The sequence below is a fragment of the Bos indicus genome, chromosome 18 (genome assembly GCF_029378745.1).
Source record: "Bos indicus isolate NIAB-ARS_2022 breed Sahiwal x Tharparkar chromosome 18, NIAB-ARS_B.indTharparkar_mat_pri_1.0, whole genome shotgun sequence".
Classification (NCBI taxonomy): domain Eukaryota; kingdom Metazoa; phylum Chordata; class Mammalia; order Artiodactyla; family Bovidae; genus Bos; species Bos indicus.
The window spans coordinates 61,414,096-61,439,643 of record NC_091777.1 but is presented as its reverse complement, the minus strand read 5'-3'; the positions used below and the strand labels follow the sequence as shown (position 1 = coordinate 61,439,643).

Below are 25,548 nucleotides of genomic sequence, written 5' to 3'. Positions count from 1 at the left end.
GGTCCCAGCTGACAAATCAGCTAACTGAACAGGAAAGCAAATTTGGGGTGAACGTGGAGAAAGAAGAGGGGCTGAGTAGACTAGAAACAAATTTTGAGGAAGAGGTGTAACCCCCCAGGAAGACACATGTCTGCAGTTATCCCAGGACTTTATTTTGGAGTGAAAACTTCTGTTTAGTGAGTGAAATCTGTGACTCAACATGCTTCAGCTACAAATTGGCACTTGCCATCCACCTCTACAAGGATTAAATCTGATGCTACTGCAGCTGCTGACCTTCAACACCCCCTGAAAGGAGCTCAGGGTGGAGAGCAGAAACTGTTGCAGAGAGGAGGCCAACTCTGACTCCATGCTGGAAACTGTTTCTTCGGCCTGCCTTTGTTATTATAATCATACTTAATGGCTTGCCTGGAGGACTCTGCCCTTCTGCCTGTCTGTAAACTAAAGTGCCTTTGTTCAGCTCAAGGAGAGATAATGTGCTCCTCCGCACCTGTGAACAGAACAGATTAACACACCCCTTCTGAAGGCTGGACCCCCCCTTGGAGACGTTTTGCAGGCCTGAAGACCCTTCCACTACTTCCTCTCTGCCTCTCCGTCTCTCGCCTTTTGACTTTAGTCCCTCATTGCTTCTTTCTCTCTGATCTGGAAAAGAACCTGGCATCCAGACCCCAGTAAGATGGTGATTTTGAGGTGCTAGCCTGCCCTCTTCTCCGTCTGCCGGCTCCCGATTAAACTCTCTTCTTTGCTTCAACACCTCGCCTCTCCGATTCACTGGCCTATTATTGTGCAGCAAGCAGAGCAGCTTGGACTCAGTAACAAAATGAGGTAGTCTGTACTCCAGGAAAAACTGGCAGGACAGGTCTTCAGAAAGATATTTCCAGGAGCTGATTTTATGAGCCCAGGTCTTGTATCTTCCCATATCTAGGAAAGCACTAAAATCCTACATGGTGATGTCTGCTCCTCGTGACTAGTAGAAACCTGCAGGGAGAAAAAAAAAAAAGTGCTTGATTGCATATACTTCTCTTCCCCAAAATCACACACATAGCTGACCTTCCCCCTGCCTCTTTCGAGCAGTTTCTCAGAGCTGCCTGAGGTACTGTCTCTCCAGCGGCGGTCCTCATTTTGCCCCCAAATAAATTTACTTGGGGGCTTCCCTGATGGCTCAGTGGGTAAAGAATCTGCCTGCAATGTGGGAGACCTGGGTTTGATCCCTGGGTGGGGAAGACTGCCTGGAGGACGGCATGGCAATCTACTCCAGTATTCTTGCCTGGAGAATCCCTATGGACAGAGGAGCCTAGCAGCTACAGTCCATGGGGTCTCGAAGAGTCAGACACGACTGCGACAATCACAAGCACACAAACGTCCTTGGCTCCCAACTCTCACTACGTGCGTGTTTTTAAATCAACACAAGCAATCCATTGTTTGTGCCACCTGGGTTGTGACTGTCTTCTCCATCAGAGTGGGAGCACCTCAAAGCCAAGAACAAGACAGACACGTCTCTGGATTCAGCGTGTGTGCTGATCTGCAGAGAGCTTGCTGAGTGGCTGAAATGAACCAGTGAGTGATTTCACTGAGCCCTTGTTCAGAAGATCTGGCGGAGGAGCTCAGATTATGGCTCCATTTAGCAAATCTGCATTCCCAGTGCGTAAAGAGCATGTGCTTACATTTATTTACCCCGGACATGGCTAACGCAGTTCTCATAGTGACTTCAGGACTCAGAGATGTCAAGCCCCTTGCTTAAAAATCTAGAAGCTCCTACAAGCCAGGATTTACACGCTGGCTCCAGATCTAATTTGTGTTATTACCCCATCTACTGGAAGCTTCTGGTATTTTTTTTGTTTTTGTTGGGATTTTTTTTTTTTTTTTGGCCTCAGGTTGTTAATTGTCGTTCAGTCACTAAGTCCCATCTGACTTCTTGTAACCCTATAGACCGCAGCACGCCAAGCTTCTCTGTTCTTCACTATCTCAAGTTTGCTCAAACTCATGTCCATTGAGTCCATGATGCTATCTAACCATCTCATCTTCTGCCGCCTTCTTCTCTTTTGCCTTCAATCTTTCCCAGCATCAGGGTCTTTTCCAAAGAGTCCACTCTTTGCATCAGGTGGCCAAAGTATTGCCTCCCAATTAATGAGATAAGGTTAATGTGATAAGATTATCACAAGTAAGCCATGATGTCAGTCACTTTACATAGATTTCCCACTATGCCCAATTTCATTTTTTTCAATGATGATATTGAAAATTGCATTTTCTTTCTGTAAGGTATATAAATTAGGATTTAGGATTAACATATGCACACTACTGTATATAAAATAATCAACAAGGACCTACTGTACAGCACAGGGAATTTTATTCAATACTCTGTAATAACCTATATGGGAAAAGAATCTGAAAAAGAATAGATACATGTATAACTGAATGAGTTTGCTGTACACCTGAAACTAACACAACATTGTAGATCAACTATACTCAAATAAAAAATAATTTTTTAAAAAATGGAGGTGAGGGGGCATGGGGAAAGGAATGGAATTCTCTTCTGGTCCTATGGTTAAGACTTTGCTTCCACTACCAAGACAGGGTTAGATCCCTGGGTGGAGATCTCAGATCCAGCATTCCACACAGCACAACCAAAAAAAAAAAAATTCCAATGTTATGGTGTTATAGTCAGGGTGAGTGAGAATGACATAAAATAAGGGGATGCTAGATCATTCAGATCAGCCCTTGTGAACAGAGAGGACTGGGGTACATCCCAAAACAAATGATCAAATATCTTTGGAAATCTGTGCCCCCAAGTGGGCAAAAGATATGAACAAATAGTCCATGGAAGTGAAACTCGTTCTGCTGAAAAAAACCAGTGAGAAACCGAACTGCTGAAACATTGAGGCTGTACTTCAAAGTGAAAAATCCTATGGCAACAATTAAATCCAAAAAGCATTTGCTGGCTTCCCTGGTGGCTCTGAACTGTGGTGCTGGAGAAGACTCTTGAAAGCCGATTGGACTGCAAGCAGATCAAGCCAGTCAATCCTAAAGGAAAGCAACCCTGAAGATCCATTGGAAGCACTGATGCTGAAGCTGAAGCTCCAATACTTTGGCCACCTGATGCAAAGAACTGACTCATTGGAAAAGACCCTGATGCTGGGAAAGATGGAAAGCAGGAGGGGAAGGGGACAACAGAGGGCGAGATGGTTGGATGGCATCACCGACTCAATGGACATGAATTTGAGCAAACTCCGGGAGATGGTGATGGACAGGGAAGCCTGGCGTGCTGCAGTCCATGGGGTTGCAAAAAATCGAACACAACTTGGGGACTGAGCACACACAGAGACGTGTGCAGGTCACTTTGGATAGAGGTCAAACTTGGCTTGTTGATCTTCATCCATTACCTGTTGTATACCGTCCCGTTCCTTTCATACACACTCCCATTCCTCAGACTTAAAGGCCTTGATTCCAGCTGCTGAAGGATCCAGCCTGCAAACAAGCCCCTTCCTCCTGCTGCGTCTCACTGGGCGGCAGCATCTCACCCAGAGGAGGATGCTCTGTGAGTATCCCTTTTTGCACTTGCCCTGCATCCACTCTGGCCTCTCCAGGATTTGCTCTGGAGCTAGACCACAATGTTCTTTTCAAAACGCACATAATTATCCTGACCTAAACCCAGCTCAAAAAAAACGTTAATGGAACCAAAGTCCTTGTAAAGGCAAATTCTTACCAGCCCTTACAGGGACTTAAATAACTATCCCTGCAAGCTCTGAATCATCATTACCCCTCTCTGTCTCATTAGATGTCAACCCCGCTCACTGTGCTTTGTTGCTTTTCTGAAGAGGGCTGTCAGCCTGATCCACTCTGCCTGGAATGCTTTTAGCTAGCTAATCACCACCCTGTGTGTCCTTTTAAAGGTAAATGCCATTTCCTCAGAAAATATGTTCCTGGCAAGACCAAAGTACCCTCTCTTTTTCTCTGCAAAACAGACCACATTTTTTTTTTTTTTTTTGCAGGGTGTGGTGGATCATACTCAGAAGCTTCTATTGTAATGATTTTTTTTTTGAAGATGGGAACTTTTTTAAAAAATGAAATAAAATGTTACAAAATGAACAGGAAGCATACCAGGTATAAGCATCTGAACCAATTCCAGATCTTACTGTCAACTGGCAGGAAATAAAGACCAATGGTCATTGCACCAGGAAGATTTGGCCAGAAAAATCCAGACCATGGGACACCCTTACAGGTCAAATTGCTCAAGTTCTACAATACAGACTAGAACAAAGGGAATATAATTTATGGGGAAGAGTCTGGGTGATGGGGAAGCAGCAGAAAAGGGAAGATTGTTCATCGATCTCTATTTTATTTCATGATGTGATTTTCTCTGCTCTGCTAGGACCATAAGTTCCTTGAGAACTGTTGTCATTCTTGAGTTCACCCATCCCAACAGTAGTAGTGTTTGATGTAGCTTCTTGCCCCCAAACATGTTTCTCAACCAGAAATGATGTCTTCCAACGTGGGACTTAGAGCTGTCTGGCCACATCAACAAAGGTGCAGAGATGGTTCTGTGAGGCAAGTGCACTCACAGACCTCTGGGTGGCAGAAGAGGTGACCACATAAAATACAGGATGTTAAAAACAAAAAAAACACAGGATGCTCAAGACTTCCCTGGTGGTCCGGTGGCTCAGACCCTGCTCTCCCAATGCGAGGGGCCCGGTCTCGATTCCTGGTCAGGGAACTAGGTCCCACATGCTGCGACTAAGACCTGGTGCAGCCACATAAATAAAAATAAATAGCAAAAAAAAAAAAAAATACAGGATGCTCAGTGACATTTGGATTCCTAGTAAACAATGAATCGTCTGCTATTCAAAGAAGTATTCTCACATATTACAGGCTTAAATAACAGATAATTTCCTCACTTCAATAGCAACTCATTTTTTTCCCTATAAGAATGTCCCAAATGAGGGCTTCCCTGGTGGCTCAGATGGTAAAGAATCCTCCTGCAATGCAGGAGACCCAGGTTCGATCCCTGGGTCAGGAAGATCCCCTGGAGAAGGGAATGGTAACCCACTCCAGTATTCTTGCCTGGGAAATCTCATGGACGGAAGAGCCTGGCTGGCAGGCTATACAGTCCATAGCATTGCAAAGAGCTGGACACGACTGAGCTAACATTTTCAAACATTTTCACATGTCCCAAATATTCAATATATGGGACATTTATATTAAAACATCATCCATTGTTTATCTGAATTTCAAGTTGTACTGGATATCCTATAGTTCACTTGTTCAATCCAGCATGCTATCAGGGTAAGCTCGTCTGGGGAATTCAGTGAGACATCTCTCCAGAAGGTTTGTATTTTCAGCAAAAACTTGGAATGTGGAAATCTCACCGAAGGGATTGTATCGTCATGGCTCTTCATCACTTTCAGAAACCCTGCCAGATCCATGAATTCTCCACAAGGTCTAAAATATGGGCAGGAAGGATGGTTGGACTGGAGGAACTGGCTGGGTTTGGGCAGGTCGTCTGTCCAGAGTGTGCATCCTGCCGGGCTTCTGACCTTCTGTACCAAACTTCTTCATCCACCTCCCCCCACCCCACCCCATATCAATCTCTTTCATTCTCAGCCTCCTTACCATCATTGTTGTTATTGACCCCATGGACTGCAGCACGCCAGGCTTCCCTGCCATCACAAACTCCTGGAGCTTGCTCAAACTCGTGTCCATTGAGTTGGTGATGCCATCCAGCTATCTCATCCTCTGCTGCTGCCCTTCTCTTCCTGCTTTCAATCTTTCTCAGCTTCAGGGTCTTTTCCAGTGAGTTGGCTCTTAGCATCAGGTGGCCGAATTATTGGAGTGTCGGCTTCAACATCAGTCCTTCCAATGAATCTTCAGGTATTTCCTTACCATGGTTACACGTCTTACTTTATCAAGGGCTCAGCTCCAACGCTGACAGGACATCCAGACCAACCCAGCCAGGACAGCTGCTCCCACACCCATCCCAGTTTCCTCTGTGCCTGGGTGAATTTTCATGGTACTCGTTACCAGACAAACCATTTATACCTGACTACATGCTAATGGGAGCTACCCAGGTGGTACTGGTGATAAAGAAACTGCCTGCCAATGCAGGAGATGTAAGAGACTTGGGTTCGACCCCTGGGATGGGAAGATCCCCTGGAGGAGGAAGTGGCAACCCACTCCAGTATTCTTGCCTGGAGAATCCCATGGATGGAGGAGCCTGGTGGGCTACAGTCCATGGGGTCACAAAGAGTCAGACACGACTGAGCATGCACACACATGCTAATGAGCTGCACCGGAACTGGGAGCTCTTTCATTTAATGTTGTAAATGAGTAAAACAAAAATGAACCCAAGCTTTTTAGGGCTGGTGATTCATAGCATAAGGGTTTGAAAAGAGTTGATTATGGCCGTGCTGCAGAAGAAGCGTATCTGTTTGAAGATATGGTCTAGAACACAAACTAAAAGGAAAAGGGAATCAACGAATCTTCAAGCGGAACACAATTTTACTAACAAGGTGTTAGTGTAAACGGAAATTTTCATGGAATAAGTATGACCCATATAGAGGAGTTTAAAAAAATTTGTTTGTTTTATTTGGCTGAGCCAGGTCCTAGCTGTGACATGCAGGACCTGCACTTGTGACATGTGGCATCTCGTTCCCCAGCCAGAGACTGAACCCAGGCCACCCACATTGGGAACATGGAGTCTTAGCCACTGGACCACCAGGAAATCCCTAAAGGGAATATTTTACCTCCCTTGGTTCCCAGGATGAGCAGTTCTTGGAATGTAACTCCAGATTCCAATAATGTTGTTAACTGAAGGGCAATTCTGCTTTTTTTTTTTTTTTGGCTCAGAAAAAAATGCAATGTATTAGACATGCATGGTTTGTACCCAACAATTAGGTTAGATTTAACAATCTCTATGGGCTTCCCTGGTAGCTCAGTAGTTAAAGTGTCTGCCCACAATGAGGGAGACGTGGGTTCGATTCCTGGGTTGGGAAGATCCCCTGGAGAAGGAAATGGCAACCCACTCCACAATCTATGGAGATAGACATAGAGGTAAGTGATTACTCAGCTTCAGTGTATCATTTGTAGTCCAGGTGAGATCATCCATAATAGAATCTGAGATGTTTCAGGGGCTTCACTGGTGGCTCATTAATAAAGAATCTGCCTGCAATGCAAGAGGCCCGGGTCTGACCCTTGGTTGGGAAGATCCCTGGAAGAAAGGAATGGCTACCCACTCCAGTATTCTTGCCTGGAGATTCCCATGGACAGAGGAGACTGGTGGGCTACAGCCTAGTGGGTCGCATGCTGCAGGATGTGGCCACAAAAAGAAAAAAAGAAAAAGAATTAAGTAGTTTAAGAATGCTTGATTCTCTGCCCCTAGCTTCCTCTTGGTAAACTTGCAAGTGGACCACAAGGGCAAGAGAGCCTCCAGTTGCAGGTGAGTCACTTGAGCAGGACAATGTCCCAGGGAAGACAGAGGGAATCAGCAGGCTTGTGGCAATGGACAAATGACAGAGAATCTGACCTCCCGGCTTAATGATTAACTGAGACTGTTTCCCTTTAAAGATTGTTTTGGCTGAGGGGAACTGTCACGGACAAGTCCACGTTCTCCCCAGATTGCTGGCTTTTCTGAAGAAAGAATCTTTCTTCTCTATGGAAACCTGTCACTTGATGTATTGTCTGTTGAGCAGTAAGTGGCCAAACCTGCCGTCAGTTACAGATCTAAGTGCTGGGCTAGGATAGCCAATGAGTCAATGCTGGTCACCTTGCCTCTGAGTTAATATACCCAGGGTGAGTTCTCTCTCCTCATGCATGAAGATTAAACGTGGTAATTTATAGTTAGGATGGCCTACTGCTGGAGCCTGGGCTAATGCAGATTTTAAAGCATCGATAGTCTTTTCTGCTTATTCATTCAGCTGGGTCTGGTTGGGTAGAGTTTAGTAATGCATAGAGAGGTTGGGTAATGCAGGAACATCTAGGCACCTAATTCTCTTGATGTCTGGTTAGACTTAGAAATGCCCTGAGATATCAGGAACTGAGAAAGCCAGGGTTCCCTTAATTCTTTCAGAATCAATCAACATTCTTCCTTAGATATGAAATGACTTAAATATTTCACAACTGGTGAGCAGAATTGTAGTTTGTCTGTGGAGGTATCATGCCACTTAGAGGCTAATTCCTATAACAGATGGATAGTGTCTAAACTCTCCATGACAGCTTAAAGTGAAAGTGATAAAACTCAGGGCGCCTGCATTGTAAGCAGACTCTTTATACCCTTTGAGCCATGAGGGAATCCCCTACTTTGTGTGGTTGCCTTTAAAAAAAAATTTACAATATTGTAAGTCAACTATACTTCAATTAAAAAAACACAGTCAATATAAGAGTCAACTACTACACTTAAGTCCTGTTTTGATGGACTGTGTCCAGGGTCTTACCTTATGGGTCACTTATAGATTTCAGAATCTAGTCAGCCCTTCACCAGGACCCCCACCCTCTTCACTATTCCACTTCCTGCTGCCGGATTTTCCTTCCTGAAGACCAGAGCTCTTTGTCTCTTATCTCCTATTTTCCTTCCCTGCCTGTGCACTCAGCCCTCCCAGCAAACAGAGCTCCCTGAAGAAGGGGACCAAGTCACATGTCCTTTGTCCTCTTCCATCCCTTTGTGCAAGGCTGGATGCAGGCATGAGGCTCGTTAAATGCTTTTGTTGCTTGAATTAATATCAGAGATCTTAAGCTCCCCTCCTCCTGGTTGGGGTCCAGCTGGCCTTGGGGTCCCCACACTGGAGTGTCTCAGGTCAGGTGCAGACTGTGGGGAGCTGAGAAGTGTAAGAGGACTGGGAGGGAGCAGGATCTGAGTGGGGCCCCCAGTTTTACACCCCTTCTGAGATCCGTGAATTCAAGTGTCCAAAGAAATAATCAACAAACCATCTATGATAAGAATATGAAAGGGTTTTGTTTGAACCAAACTGAGGACTGTACTGTGGGTGAGAGATGCTCAGATAGTTCTGAGGAACTGCTTCAGTGAAGCAAGAGTTTTCAGCGCAGTCTTATACTTTATCCAAACAAAGAACATGTATCAAACATGACAGGGTGTATTCCTTCAAGGCTTCAGAAAAAGACTTAGTACATAGTGAGACAGCAGGACCCTGGTGTGAGGGAAGGGAACTTTATCTTCCAGGGAGTGTTAACATGGATGCCATGAGAACAGAATTGTTCATCCTTATCTTCAGAACAGATTTTCTTTACCTCAGTGGTTAAAGCAGATGTGCTGTGAGGGTTGGGCAGGCTTAGTTCACACAAAGTTCAGGCTGAATCATGTATAAGACAGACAGACTTCTCCACTTCTCAATATGTGAACATCTTCTCCATCACAAGCAGCTAAAAATCTTAGAGCCATATTATCCAGCAATTATACCTCTGAGGATATACCCAGAAGAGTTGGAGCCACACTCGGGGAAAGACATGTGTACACTCAGTGTTCACGGCACCATTATTCACAGTAACTAAAACATGAAAGCAACCTAAGTGCTCATTGACCAAAGGATGGTTAAGCCAACGTGGTAGGTACCAATAGTAGAGTATACTCAGCATTTAAAGAGAAGGGAACATAACACATGTTACAACATGGATGAACCTAGTGGATATTACACTCAGTAAAATACACCCGATAGTAAAGGACAAATATTGGATGATTCCACCGAAATGAACAACCTGGAGTAATCAGAGTCATTGAGACAGAAAATAGAAAGGTGATTGCCAAGAACTGGGAAAGGATAAAGGGGGATTTTTATTGTTGTGGTTGAATGTGTAGTTTCTGTTTGCCAGAGGAAAAATGTCCTGGAGTTTGGTTGCACAAAATGTGAATGTACTTAACATGGAGACGGAGTAGGACCCTAGGGTCCTTGACCCCCATGTCCTCTGCCTGCCTTCTGTCTGTGGGAAAAGCTTAGCCAAAGAATAAGTTTAATCCAAGACGTGAGAGCATGCGGAAACAAAGGACAGCAGCCAGAGGAGAACAAATAATAATAATGTGGTGATTAAGCATAGTCACGGACCTATAGTTCCTTCTCAAGGGCTCCAGACAATATTCTGAGAGTGTGTAGAGACGGACACCTCCATCAGGTGCAAGAGAGTAACTAGCTGAGGACCAGAGTGTAGCCATGACAACAGCTGCCCCAATTCTGAGAACCGCCTCAAGGAAATGGGAACGAATGGCCTCAAGGAAATGGGAACACACTGACCTTGTGACTGAAGAGTAACTGTACCTAAAACAATCAAGATGCTGCTGGTCCAACCATCCATGACCAGTTGCAAGATGACTGTCAGAGCTGACCATGCTGTTTCTCCATGTAGCCCCCTCCCTCTGTCTAAACCTCTTACCCGCTGCCTGTTGGGGTGGGAGGGGAGTCGACCTTTGGCAGGAGTGTAAAGCCCTCCCCCCACTGCCGGTATCCAAAATAAAGCAAACTTTCCTTCCACCAACCTGGCCTCCTGAATGGCTTTTGAGCAGCCAGCAGCCAGACTTTGCTTTCGGTTACAAAATGACTGAACTGAATACTTCAAGACGGTTAAAATTTCCTGTTACGTGTATGTTACCCCAGTTAAAAACATCTTAGAAAATCTCGCAAGGGTAACCACAGAGGGCTGTGGTTAAGTGCTAACAGGAACTTTGCATAAGCTTCAGGTCCTCTCAGCCCCATCCCCACCCCAATTACCCAAGGTTAAGGGTTGTCTTCTGTGCTCAGGGGCTTCCCTCTTTAAATTTTGGACAAACATCAGCTCCAGCCCTGTGCGCCTTAACCTCAGCCTCCCTGACTGACCCAGTGCTCCAGGCTCTGCTCCAAGGATCCAGTGAGTCTCGGGTCACCCTCTTCTGTGGGAAACTGGGTGCTGAGTTCACATCCTTCCAAAGAGACCCCTGCAACCCCAGAGTGCAGGGGTCAGCCCGGCTCCAGCCTGAGGGTGGAGAGACCCGTTTTACAGATGAAAGTAGAAGCAGCTGGGAACTGTCTGTGTTTGTGTGAGGAGAGGAGGGGCTGGGAGAGATTGGATCAATGTCCAGGGGCTCTTGGACTGGTTTTGGTCTGGTGCTCACACAACCCTAAGATGACCCTCACAGAGAGTTTGTGATGCGGGTACCACTGCCGTCAGTCTCCTGTCTCCTCTCTGCCCTCCACGTCTGCTGATGCCTCCTCTAGGAGCTGAGCATTCTGCTGAAGACAATTCAGTGGTGTTTTGTGTTGAATTACCTTGGAGTTTTGTACACTCATCAACTCTGTGAAGCTGGCTCTCCAGTTTATCCCCGGCATACAATTTTAAAAGCTGTGGTGAAATACACATAAATTTGCCAACTTCACCATTTTTAAATGAGCCTTCAGCAGTACTGGGTAAATTTACACAGCTGTGTAACCAGTTCGCAGAATTCTTTTTGTCTTGTAAACTGAAACCGTGTGTGCATTGAACAATGACTCCCCATTTCCCCCCTCACCCAGCACCTAGCAAACCAGCATTCTACTTTCTGTCTTTGTAAATTTGACTGTATTAGCTATTTTATAGAAGTGGGATCATACAGTATTTGTCTTATGGTGACTGGCTTATATCACTTAGCATATTGTCCTCAAGTTTCCTCCATGTTATAGCATGGGTCAGAATTTCCCATATTTTTAAGGCTGAATAATATTCCACTGTAGGTATGAGCACATTGTTTTTATCCATTTTTCATGGATGGCCATTTGGGTTGCTTTCGTCTTTCAGCTAATCTGAATAATACCACCATGGGTGTACAAACGTCTCCTGTGACCTCACTTTCAGTTCTTTTGGGTGTACACTCGGGAGTGGGATTGCTCAACCATGATGGTAATTTCACTTTTGGTTTTTCGGAGGAACCACCATACTTTACCCACAGCAACTGTACCATTTTATGTTCCTAAAGACAGGGCTCAAAAGTTCATCAGCAGCGTTTGAACAAGAAGGAAACACAGGTCCAGGGAAGTATATGACTTGTTCAAGGGCCGAGAGGTGGGGCCAAGATCCTAATCATGGCTTCCTGACTCTTTGAATGCTTGCCCTCAACCATAATGCTCAACTCGGACCTTAGAGTAACATGGACAGAAGCCCCCTGCTCTTAACTCGTGTTCTCTGAGTCAGCCTGGCCCTGCAGAGCAGTGTAATGGGGAGACATTCTATGTCCCAAAGGATAGAAAATGGAGTCTTTTGTTTCTGATTCAGAATGAAGATTAGTCCTCTCTTCCTCCAGGCTCTTGGGAGGTTGGTTTGGTTTTCCTTTTTTTCGATATTCAATAATAATTAATTAGGAACTTTTTTTTTTTTTTTGCTTTTTCATTGGAGGATAATTGTTTTACAATGTTGTGTTGGTTTCTGCTGTATGATAAAGTGAATCAGTCTTAATTATAAATATACTTTCTCCCTGGTGAGCCTCCCTCCCCCTTCCCATCCCATGTGTCTACATCCTCACAGAGAGCCAGGCTGAGCAACCTGAGCTGTGCAGAGGCTTCCCACTAACTCCATTTTACACATATAGTGTATACATGTCAATGCTACTCTGTCAATTCATCCCACCCTCTCCTTCCTGCGCTGTGTCCACAAGTCCAATCTCGATGACTCCATCTCAATTCTGGCCCTGCAAATAGGTTCATCTGTACCATTTTTTTAGATTGCATATATATATATATGTATATGTATATATACACACACATTAATATACAATATTTGTTTTTCTCTTTCTGACTTACTTCACTCTGTATAACAGGTTCTAAGTTCATCCACCTCACTACAATTGACTCAAATTCTTTCCTTTTTATGGCTGAGCAATTTCATTGCCTATATGTACCACATCTTCTCTATCCATGCATCTGTCTAAGGACATGTAGGTTGTTTCCATGTCCTGCCTGTTGTAAACAGGGCTGCAAAGAACATTCACATACATGTATCTTTGTGATTTGGTTTGATTTGACTTTGGTTTTCTCAGGGTTTATGCCCAGTAGTGGATTTCCGGGTCATATGGTAGTTTTATTGCTAGTTTGTTCAGGAATGTCCATCCTGTTCTCCATAGTGCCTGTGTCAGCTTACTTTCCCACCAACAGGGCAGAAGAGTTCCCTTCTCTCCGCATCCTCTCCACCATTTATTGTTTGTAGATTTTCCAATGGTGACCATTCTGACATCTGTGAGGTGACAGCTCACTGACATGTGGACCCAGTGGGGGAAGGAGAAGGTTGAACAAACTGGGGGATTAGGATTGACATGCATACACTACATGTGCAAAACAGAAAGCTAATAGGAACCTGCAGAGAGCACAGGAACCTCAGCTTGCAGCTCTGTGATGCCCTAGAGGCTTGGGGTGGGCGACGGGGTGGGAGGGAGGCCCAGCAGGGAGGGGACATATGTATACATATAGCTGTTCACTGGGCTTCCTTCCCTTGTGGCTCAGTGGTAAAGAATTGGCCTGCCAATGCAGGAGACACAGTTTTGATCCCTGGATCAGGAAGATCCCCATGATTAGGAAATGGCAACCCACTCCAGTATTCTTGCCTGGAGAATCCCATGGACAGAGGAGCTGGTGGGCAACAGCCCATGGAGTGGCACAAAGTCAGACATGACTGAGTGGCTAAACAACAACAAAGCTGATTCACCTCTTTGTGTCGCAGAAACTAACACAACATTGTAAAACAGTTATACGCCAATAAAAAATCAAAAAAGAGAACACTCACATAAGTAAAATCAGAAATGAAAGAGGAGATATTGTAAATGGTACTTCAAATGTCTTATACACATTTCTTTACTATGAAAAAGTATTCGCCAACAAATTGGATAACCTGGAAGGAAAAAATAAACAATCTGAATAAACCAATAACTAGAAAGGAGGTTGAATCAGTGATAAGAAACCTCTCAACACAGAAAAGATAGTTTCATCGGTGAATTCTACAAAACATTTGATTTAAAAAAATTTTTAAACAATTTTGGCTGCACTCGGTTTTTGTTGCTGCGGGAGGACTTTCTCTCCAGTTGCAGTGATCCGGGGCTACTCTCCATTTTCGTATGCATGCTTCTCCTTGCAGTTGCTGCTGTTTTTGTTCAGTCCCTCAGTCTTGTCTCGCTCGTTGCAACCCCATGGACTGTAGCACGCCAGATTTCCCTGTCCTTCACTGTATCCTGGAGTTTGCTCAAAGTCATGTCCATTGAATCATTGATGCCATCCAACCATCTCATCCTCTGTTGCCCCCTTCTCCTCCTGCCCTCAATCTTTCCTAGCATCAGGGTCTTTTCCAATGAGTCAGCTCTTCACATCAGGTGGCCAAAGAATTGGAGTTTCAGCATGAGCATCAGCAGGTAGATTCTCATTCACTTATGCCACCAGGGAAGTCCAAAAAACTAAGAATTTTAACAAACACAAAAGACTACATTTATTTCTAGACTCCTTCCTTGTATAAGATAATGGAGAAAACCTGAGTTGTCAGTGTGTATTCTTTGGAGGGTCCCCTCATAATGGAAGAATCTTTGATGATACCGTGATTGGGAATTTTTTCATTCTCTTCTCATGTCACATGGTTTTCTTTCAACTCCCCTCTGACTTAGTTTCTGTTCTGTCAGGGCTAGAGATTTGGATGGTTTCCAAATGCAACCAAGGCAGGAAATCTACTGGTCCAAGGCACAGTAATGAATTCATGTCAAAAACAGGATGTATGGGGGGAGGGGGCAGAAGGCAAGAGAGAGAGAGTGAGATGAAGTGTTTCCATCTGAGATAGAAAAGAGGCAGGAAGTGAAGTGAAGTGAAGTTGCTCGGTCGGGTCCGACTCTTTGCAACCCTGTGGACTGTAGCCAGCCAGACTCTTCCTTCCATGGGATTTTCCAAGCAAGAGTACTGGAGTGGGTCGCCATTTCCTTCTCCAGGGGATCGTCCCTACCCAGGGATGGAACCCAGCTCTCACGCATTGTAGGCAGACGCTTTACTGTCTGAGCCACTAGGGAAGCCCAAAAGAGGCAGGAGGAGGAGGCAAAGACAGAAGGATTAAGATACTAAAGACTGGCGGTGAGAAGGTAGGAGCAGATTATCAATAGTGAATTACAGGTCACCATGAATGCAACATCAATTTAAAATATTCATATATAATGTATATGCAAAGCACCCAAACTCAGCAATGGTTATACAATTGAGAAATAATTTCAGATGCTTCAGGAAGTACATGAAAAAGAAAAGGTGTTAACATTTGAGAGATAGAGGTCAGAAGGCTGGGAAATTTAGGGGAGGGGTGATGATCAGGACACTCACCTTGAAATACAGGGTGGCTCTTCAATGAGAAAGGAAAAAGAAAAGGAATGTGAGCATATCTGTGATATCTCAGTCTCCGTGAGATGAATTAAAAACATGGGAAATTATGTTGAAAAGATGAGAGGGTGGGGAAAAAGCAGCAGAAGTGGACCTGAGTGACTCTCTCATGAATCATAACAGGAAGACAGTACCTGACAATTGGGGTTGTCTACTGGGCATCCCTAGTGGCTTGGTGGTGAGAAGCCAATGCAGGAGAAGGTGGTAAGCCAATGCAGGCAGTAAGAAGCCAATTGGTCTCCTGCCAATGCAGGAGGCATGGGCTTGATCCCTGAGTTAGGAAGATCCCCTAAAGGAGAAAATGGCAACCCACTCTAGTATTCTTGGCTGGGAAATACCATGGACAGAGGAGCCTGGCAGGCTACAGTCCATGAGGTCGCAAAGATTCAGACACAACTGAGTGACTAAACAGCAACAAAAGCAAAAGAATTCTGTACGATGTGATATCAGACATGCCATTCTCAAGGCTTAAGTGTCTGTCCTCACATTACTTTAAACTCTGTATGTTTTCTCCTATTATATTATAGCTGTTTGAAAAGTCAGACTCTTAAAAACATGATGTGGAATTTTTTTCAACATTTGTATGTGGACTTGATTCCAAATGTCTTTCTGTTATTAAAGAGGGGAGTGCTCCTTACTTCTAAATCCCCAATGCCTATTTTAGATGTCTTTTTTTTTTTTTCTTCTAAATTTATACTCTCTTGTTTGGCTGCCTCAACCTGAATTTTTTTTTTAATTTATTGAAGTATAGTTGATTTACAGTGCTGTGTTAGTTTCTTCTGTAAAGCAAGGTGACTCAGTTATGCATATGTATTGATATCTTCTTTTTCATTTTCTTTTCCGTGACTGTTTATCACAAGATATTGATTATAGTTTCCTGTGTTATACAATAGGACCTTGTTGTTTATCTAGTCAAGGCAATGGCACCCCACTCCAGTACTCTTGCCTGGAAAATCCCATGGATGGAGGAGCCTGGTGGGCTGCAGTCCATGGGGTCGTGAAGAGTCGGACACGACTGAGCGACTTCACTTTCACTTTTCATTTTCATGCATTGGAGAAGGAAATGGCAACCCACTCCAGTGTTCATGCTTGGAGAATCCCAAGGATGGGGGAGCCTGGTGGGCTGCCATCTATGGGGTTGCACAGAGTCGGACACGACTGAAACGACTTAGCAGCAGCAGCAGCAGCATACGATAGTTTGCACATGCTAATCCCAAACTCCCAATCCTTCCTTTTCCCTCTTCCTTGGCCATCATAAGTCTGGTCTCTATATCTGTGAGTCTGTTTCTATTTCATAGATAGATTCATTTGGGTCGTATTTTAGACTCCACATATAAATGATATCATACAGTATCTGTCTTTCTCTTTCTGATTTACTTCACTAAGTATGATAATCCCATTATCTAGGTCCGTCCATACTGCTGCAAGTGGCATTGTTTCATTTTTCATGGCTGAGCAGTCTGTCAGTATGTATGTATGTCTGAATATATATATTTGTTGTTGTTTATTTGCTAAGTTCTGTCTGTCTCTTTTGCGACCCCATTTACTGTAGTTAGCCACGTTCCTCTGTCCATGGAATTTCCCAGACAAGAATACTGGAGTGGGTTGTCATTTCCTTCTCCAGGAGATCTTCTTCTGCAGGCAGATTCTTCACCACTGAGCCACTAAATATTTACACACACACACACACACACACACATATATATATCACATCTTGTTTATCCATTCATCTATTTGTTGCAGGAAGGGGGACCTCTTCCATGGCCCAAAACTGGACTCTTGTCTAACACTTGGAAATGAATTGTGCAAGGAGACACGTGTGCTGACAAAGCAAGAGATTTTATTGGGAAAGGGCACCCAGGTGGAGAGCAGTAGGGTAAGGGAACTCAGGAGAACAGCTCTGTCTCATGTCTTGCAGTCTCGGGTTTTATGGTGATGGGATTAGTTTCTGGGCTGTCTTTAGCCAATCAGACTCAGAGTTCTTCCTCGCGGTGCATGCCTTGTTCAGCCAAGATGGATACAAGAGAGAAGGATTCTGGGAGGTGGGTGGACAGGTGGTGTCTCCTTTTGACCTTTCCCAAATTCTTCTGGTTGGTGGAGGCTTATTAGTTACCTGTTCCTTACCAGAACCTCCTGTCATAAAACAGCTCATGAAAATGGTTATTATGGTGCTTGGCTAGGGTGGGCGGTTTCAACCAGCATACTTCCCCTAACATATTGATGAGTTTTAGGTTGTTTCCATGCCTTGGCTATTGTAAATAGTGTTGCTATGAACATAGGGATGCATGTATCTTTTTGAATTATAGTTTTGTCTGGGTATACAGTCCGAAGTGGATCCTACATCAACTCAATTTTTAATTTTTTGAGGACCCTTTATACTGTTTTCCATAATGACTGCACCACTTTACATTCCCACCAACAGTGTAAGAGGGTTCCCTTTTCTCCACACCCTCTCCAACATTTATTATTTGTAAACTTGTTAATCATAGTCATTCTGAACAGCATGGGGTGGTACCTCATCGTTGTTTTGATTTGCATTTCTCATGGCATCTGGTCCCATCACTTCATGGGAAATAGATGGGGAAACAGTGGAAACAGTGTCAGACTTTATTTTGGGGGGCTCCAAAATCACTGCAGATGGTGATTGCAGCCATGAAATTAAAAGACACTTACTCCTTAGAAGGAAAGTTATGACCAACCTAGGTACCATATTAAAAAGCAGAGATATTACTTTGTCAACAAAGGTCTGTCTAGTTAAGGTTATGGTTTTTCCAGTGGTCATATATGAATGTGAGAGTTGGACTGTGAAGAAAGCTGAGCACCAAAGAATTGATGCTTTTGAACTGTGGTGTTGGAAAAGACTCTTGAGAGACTCTTGGACTGCAAGGAGATCCAACCAGTCCATTCTAAAGGAGATCAGTCCTGGGTGTTCTTTGGAAGGAATGATGCTGAAGCTGAAACTCCAATACTTTGGCCACCTCATGCGAAGAGTTGACTCATTGGAAAAGACTCTGATGCTGGGAAGGATTGGGGGCAGGAGAAGAAGGGGACAACAGAGGATGAGATGGCTGGATGGCATCACCGACTTGATGGACATGAGTTTGAGTAAACTCTGAGAGTTGGTGATGGACAGGGAGGCCTAGTGTGCTGTGATTTATGGGGTCGCAAAGAGTCGGACAAGACTGAGTGACTGAACTGAACTGAATAATTATGAATGATGGCCATCTTTTCCTGTGCGAGTTGGCCATGTTTTATATGTCTCTTTTAGTGCCTATTTTAGGGTGCCTTTTGGCAATATTGTAGGTCTTCATAGAACCGTTCAACTTCAGCTTCTTCAGCGTTACTGGTTGGGGCATAGACTTGGATTACTGTGATATTGAATGGTTTGCCTTGGAAACGAACAGAGATCATTCTGTCGTTTTTGACACTGCATCCAAATACTGCATTTCGGACTCTTTTGTTGACCATGATGGCTACAACTAATAGAGTTTTGCCAAGAAAATGCACTGATCATAACAAACACCCTCTTCCAACAACACAAGAGAAGACTCTACACATGGACATCACCAGATGGTCAACACCAAAATCAGATTGATTATATTCTTTGCAGCCAAAGATGGAGAAGCTCTATATAGTCAGCAAAAACAAGACCAGAAGCTGACTGTGGCTCAGATCATGAATTCCTTATTGCCAAATTCAAACTTAAATTGAAGAAAGTAGGGAAAACCACTAGACCATTCAGGTATGACCTAAATCAAATCCCTTATGATTATACAGTGGAAGTGAGAAATAGATTTAAGGGCCTAGATCTGACAGATAGAGTGCCTGATGAACTATGGAATGAGGTTCCTGACATTGTACAGGAGACAGGGATCAAGACCATTCCCATAGAAAAGAAATGCAAAAAAGCAAAATGGCTATCTTTGGAGGCCTTGTAAATGGCTGTGAAAAGAAGAGAAGTGAAAAGCAAAGGAGCAAAGGAAAGATATATCCATCTGAATGCAGAGTTCCAAAGAATAGCAAGAAGAGATAAGAAAGCCTTCTTCAGCGATCAATGCAAAGAAATAGAGGAAAAGAACAGAATGGGAAAGACTAGAGATCTCTTCAAGAAAATTAGAGATACCAAGGGAATATTTCAGGCAAACATGGGCTCGATAAAGGACAGAAATTGTATGGACCTAACAGAAGCAGAAGATATCAAGAAGAGGTGGCAAGAATACACAGAAGAACTGTATAAAAAAGATCTTCACGACCCAGATAATCACGATGGTGTGATCACTGACCTAGAGCCAGACATCCTGGAATGTGAAGTCAAGTGGGCCTTAGAAAGCATCACTACGAACAAAGCTAGTGGAGGTGATGGAATTCCAGTGGAGCTCTTTCAAATCCTGAAAGATGATGCTGTGAAAGTGCTGCACTCAATATTCCAGCAAATTTGGAAAACTCAGCAGTGGCCACAGGACTGGAAATGGTCAGTTTTCATTCCAATCCTAAAGAAAGGCAATGCCAAAGAATGCTCAAACTACCACACAATTGCACTCATCTCACACACTAGTAAAGTAATGCTCAAAATTTTCCAAGCCAGGTTTCAGCAATATGTGAACAGTGAACTTCCTGATATTCAAGCTGGTTTTAGAAAAGGCAGAAGAACCAGAGATCAAATTGCCAACATCTGCTGGATCATGGAAAAAGCAAGAGAGTTCCAGAAAAATATCTATTTCTGCTTTATTGACTATGCCAAAGCCTTTGACTGTGTGGATCACAATAAACTGTGGAAAATTCTTCAAGAGATGGGAATACCAGACCACCTGATCTGCCTCTTGAGAAATGTATATGCAGGTCAGAAAGCAACAGTTAGAACTGGACATGGAACAACAGACTGGTTCCAAATAGGAAAAGGAGTTCGTCAAGGCTGTATATTGTCACCCTGTTTATTTACCTTATATGCAGAGTACATCATGAGAAACGCTGGACTGGAAGAAACACAAGCTGGAATCAGGATTGCTGGGAGAAATATCAATAACCTCAGATATGCAGATGACACCACCCTTATGGCAGAAAGTGAAGAGGAACTCAAAAGCCTCTTGATGAAAGTGAAAGTGGAGAGTGAAAAAGTTGGCTTAAAGCTCAACATTCAGAAAACGAAGATCATGGAATCCGGTCCCATCACTTCATGGGAAATGGATGGGGAACAGTGGAAACAGTGTCAGACTTATTTTTCTGGGCTCCAAAATCACTACAGATGGTGACTGCAGCCATGAAATTAAAAGACACTTACTCCTTGGAAGGAAAGTTATGACCAACCTAGATAGCATATTCAAAAGCAGAGACATTACTTTGCCAACAAAGGTCCGTCTAGTCAAGGCTATGGTTTTTCCTGTGGTCATGTATGGATGTGAGAGTTGGACTGTGAAGAAGGCTGAGCGCCGAAGAATTGATGCTTTTGAACTGTGATGTTGGAGAAGACTCTTGAGAGTCCCTTGGACTGCAAGGAGATCCAGCCAGTCCATGCTGAAGGAGATCAGCCCTGGGATTTCTTTGGAAGGAATGATGCTAAAGCTGAAACTCCAGTAGTTTGGCCACCTCATGTGAAGAGTTGACTCACTGGAAAAGACTCTGATGCTGGGAGGGATTGGGGGCAAGAGGAGAAGGGGATGACAGAGGATGAGATGGCTGGATGGCATCACTGACTCGATGGACGTGAGTCTGGGTGAACTCTGGGAGTTGGTGATGGACAGGGAGGCCTGGTGTGCTGCGATTCATGGGGTCGCAAAGAGTCGGACACGACTGAGCGATTGAACTGAACTGAACTTTGGCAATATTAGCTGGATGAATCTGTACACTGCTTCTTTCTTTGGCCACATATTTTATTAGTGAAAGAAAAGTGAAAGTGTTAGTTGTTCAGTTGTGTCCAACTCTTTGTGACCCCATGGACTATAGGGTGCCAGGCTCCTCTGTCCATGGGATTCTCCAGGCAAGAACACTGGAGCAGGTTGCAGTTCCCTCCTGCAGGGGATCTTCACTATCCACATGTCTATGTCTCCTGCATGGCATGCAGATTTTTTAACTGTCTGAGCCACCAGAGAAGCTTATATCATCTTGTTGAAGCATTTAAACTTTATTGCTGTTGGGGCAGAATATCGTGTCCTCTATCCTCTTAGGTGCTTTGTCTGGAACCTGCAAAGTAGACACACGAAGAGTAGATGAACAGGAGAAAGAAGCCTTCTGTTTACATTTCCCAAGAAAGAAGGCAAGTGGGCTCTAGGCTAGATATTTACAATCTGCCTTCTGTTCCCACTGGGAGATGGAAATGACAGGAACAGAGTAAATAGCTGGACTTTGTCTGCTGTGGACACGGTAATATAACAATCATGGCACGGACAAAGAGGGGCTAAACCCTGTGTGTGTAAAAGATCAAGAGGTCACATATTTTCTATCTTTAGGGCACCGCACATGCACAGAAAGTCTCCTTGGGGGGCAAAAAGATGGGAGTGCCATCCCGTAATAGGTGATGTCCAGGGCCCCCAGAGGCCTGTGTGTTGGAATCCGTCTAGGGAAAAAGGCTGCACACACTTGTCAGGGAGGGTCGTAGGGCAGGGCAGATAATTAGCCAAAGACAAACAAAGACGGGAAGAACCACCCTGTACAGATGATTTAACAGTCTCTTTATGGGGCTCCTCCTCCTTCGGGAGGACGCTCACAGCCTTTCTATTGTGTGTGAACTCTGCCTGACTTCTGTCTTAACAAATCTCCTGTGTGCTCCCCCACGACTGTGCTGTGTCTCCAGTAACGCACGTTTATCATATTTTTAGTTTTTGCCTCCTGGAGAAATGCATTTTTTACTGGGAGCAAGAACCAGGAGAACCTTGTTTCTAGTTTCTAGCCACTGGTGGACTAGAGATTAAGATTCCTGGTTTTTCACCCAGGCCACCCGGGTCCAATTCCTGGGCAGAGAAATAAGCCACTCCTCACGGTTGATCTCTCTCCAAGATTACTGATGCTGAAGCCTGGGATTTCAAGGTAAACTGCCAGTCTCCCCAAACTGCTGGCTGGAGACTTCTGACTCTCTCTCTCTCCCATGACAACTTGCTTACTCTCACTCTCTGCTTTGTTCTCTTTCCAAGACCCACAGGGCTGAATCTAGGTCCGCACAGTGAAGGAGCCCTGCTGCTGCTGCTTCGTTGCTTCAGTCGTGTCCGACTCTGTGTGACCCCATAGACGGCAGCCCACCAGGCTCCCGGGTCCCTGGGATTCTCCAGGCAAGAACACTGGAGTGGGTTGCCATTTCCTTCTCCATTGTATGAAAGTGAAAAGTGAAAGTGAAGTCGCTCAGTCGTGTCCAACTCTTAGCGACCCCAGGGACTGCAGCCCACCAGGCTCCTCTGTCCATGGGATTTTCCAGGCAAGAGTACTGGAGTGGGGTGCCAATGTTTTTCTCTCTCCTTTCCTCTTTCTCTTGTCTGCCTGATCTACAACTCCCAGCATGTCCCTTGCCCAAGCAGTGCTTCCTCATCAACTTTCGAGAAACACGCCGGGAATCAGAGCTGGGCGCCTACAGCCACCACCAGCAAATCGCTCCCTGCTGTGTTGCTGTTGCTCAGCTGCTCAGTCGTGTCTGAGTCTTGCGACCCCAAGGACTGTAGCCAGCCAGGCTCCAAGTTTTCTTGCTCTTTCAGATTCTTCTGTAATTTTAAGATACTATATTTGTAAAAAGAAAAAATGCTAACAATCATTTGACCATCACATGGTTGCCACAAACCTTCAATTTATAAGAAAAGGCAGTATCTTTGAGGCACAATAAATCAGTGCATGATAGTGCTTGTACATGGATATGTACAGATTTAAAATATAAGTATAATTAATGCACAAATATGCATTTATATAAAAGCTGTGTATTGAAATATGTATTTGAATATTCACTCTTTGTCTGAAATTCAGTATATCTAGGTGTTTTGTATTTTTATTTATTAAATCGCTCACTCCTTGGTGTCCATGTATACTCTCTGTATTCTACTCTCTTCTTAGAAGAGCATTAGTCATGTGGGGTTAGGAGCCACCCTAATAGCACAGGTATAGGAGTAAGAAGGTAATCAGTTAGCACCAAGCAGTCAGGGTTGCTGTCATCTTGAGGTGCTGGAAGGAAAATTGCAAGGTTCAGACGATTATATCAAGCCAAAGTGACATTGGGTGAAGGGAGTTACGGTACCTCCTAAGAGGCCAGTTGACTCAGAACAGTGTCGAGTATGACAGAATTTAAGAGATTCAACTGGGTGGGCGACAGAAATAGTCAGAGACCACAGTTACAAGTTCTTCAGGCAGCAGGACACCGTCTGGGAAGGGAACCTTGTCTTTTCATGGACACCATAAGAAAGGAGTTGTTCATCCTTATTTTCAAAACAGATGTTCTTTATCTCAGTGGTTAAGACAGATGAGCTGTGAGAGTCAGACAGGCTGTCTTAGTTCACACAAAGTTCAAACTGAACCACAAATAAGCCAAAATGACTTCCCCATTCCTCAATATATGAACATTTTCTCCCTCACAAGCAGATAAAAATCTTAAAACCATATGATCCAGCAATTCTACTTCTGAGTATACACCCAGAAGAGTTGGAGAGAAGCACAGTCTGGAAGACATATGTGTATACCTGTGTTCATAGCAGCATTATTCACGATAACCAAAGCATGAAAGAAACCCAAGTGTCCATTGACCAAGAAACAGATAAGCCAGGTGTGGCATGTACTTATAATACTATGGAGTATTATTCAGCATTAAAAATGGAATTCTAACACATGCTACAACATGGATGAATTTTGTTGACATTGTACTAAGTAAAGCCTGACAACAAAAGAGAAATAGTGTATGAACCCACAAGAATGAAGTACCTAGAGTGGTCCCAAAGAGTTGGACATGACTGAAGCAACTTAGCACTAGCTCTAGAGTGGTCAGGCTCACAGAGACACAGGGTGTAATGGTGGTTGCCAAGACTGATGGAGAAGAAAGGAAGAATTTTGTTGTATGGGTACAGAGTTTCAGTTTTAAAAGATGAAGAAAGTTCTACAGTTTGGTTGCCCAAAATGTAAATGTACTTAACTAAACTACACACTTAAAAAAGATTAAAATAGTTAATGTTACATTCTGGGTATTACAACACAATTAAAAAAAAACAAACAAACAAACAAAAAAACCCTCTCAGAAGCACCCCCTGAGGTAACCACAGAAGAATCAAGGGCTGATAGCAACTCTGCAGATGCTTCCTTCCTGCCCCCAACTCCATCCCCACCCCAACAAAAAGTTGTCTTTTGCTCACAGGGACTCCCCGCTTCGGTTCTTGGAGATATCTCAGCTCCAGCCCCGCATGGCTTAACCTCAGCCTCCCTGACTGACCCAGTGCTCCAGGCTCTGCTCCAAGGATCCAGTAAGTCTCGGGTCACCCTCTTCTGTGGGAGACTGGGCGCTGAGTTCACATCCTCCCAAGGAGACCTCTGCAACCCCAGAGTGCAGGGGGTCAGCCCGCCTGCAGCCTGAGGGTAGAGAGACCCATTTTCCAGATGAAAGTAGAAGGAGCTGGGAGCTGTTGTGCTGTGTCAGAAGAAGTGGGGGGGTTTATCATCTTGATGGCTTTGCATCTTGTTTCCTCAGCAGATAGTAGCCTCGTGACCTCCATCTAGGATGCTTCAGGATGCTCGCCAATTTGGTCAGAAGCTGGTGCGCAGGCGGCCACTGGGTCCCAGAGAGGAGACTGAGCATCACATGGCTGGTTGTCTGAACACCCTAGACCTGGTGATCATAGGCGTGCGCAGGATGTTGGGAGCTGGCGTGCACATCCTGGTTGGTACAGTGGCCAAGTACATCGCTGGACCAGCAATCGTCCTCTCCTTCTTGGTGGCTGCCCTGTCTTCTCTGTTGTCTGGGTTCTGCTATATAGAATTTGGGGCCCGGGTACCAAGCTCTGGTTCTATGTATCTCTACAGCTATACCATCATGGGTCAGGTGTATGGCTTCATCATCGGCTGGAATCGCATACTGTCCTTAACTGTTGGTGAGATATTGGGGTACAGGAAGGGGTGGGGCTTCAGATCAAGAGACTAGGAGATATGAATGGGATCTTTGCTCATTCACAAGCAGATGTTATCCACCTTGCGGGGCTGTGCTGTCCTTAGTCACTGCAGTCGTGTCCAACTCTTTTTGACCCCATGGACTGTAGCTCTCTAGGTTCCT

The 25,548-nt window shown here is 44.4% G+C and overlaps 1 protein-coding gene across 16 annotated transcripts in view; it reads left to right on the top strand.

Annotated features, from left to right (window-relative positions):
- Window positions 1-10,685: 10,685 nt before the first annotated feature.
- LOC109572792 (cationic amino acid transporter 3-like) overlaps window positions 10,686-25,548 on the top strand; it is a 21,089-nt gene continuing 6,226 nt past the window's right edge. The window contains exons 1-5 of one of the 16 annotated variants that reach the window (XM_070771656.1): window positions 21,971-22,349; window positions 22,454-22,731; window positions 24,640-24,745; window positions 24,970-25,212; window positions 25,302-25,369. In XM_070771656.1, the coding sequence (XP_070627757.1) occupies window positions 25,000-25,212; window positions 25,302-25,369 (281 nt within the window). In that variant the 5' untranslated portion in view covers window positions 21,971-22,349; window positions 22,454-22,731; window positions 24,640-24,745; window positions 24,970-24,999. Of the gene's footprint in view, window positions 10,837-21,957; window positions 22,350-22,453; window positions 22,732-24,639; window positions 24,746-24,969; window positions 25,370-25,548 lie in introns of those variants that run through there. The other 15 variants (XM_070771657.1, XM_070771655.1, XM_070771647.1 and 12 more) reach the window with 15 other exon arrangements.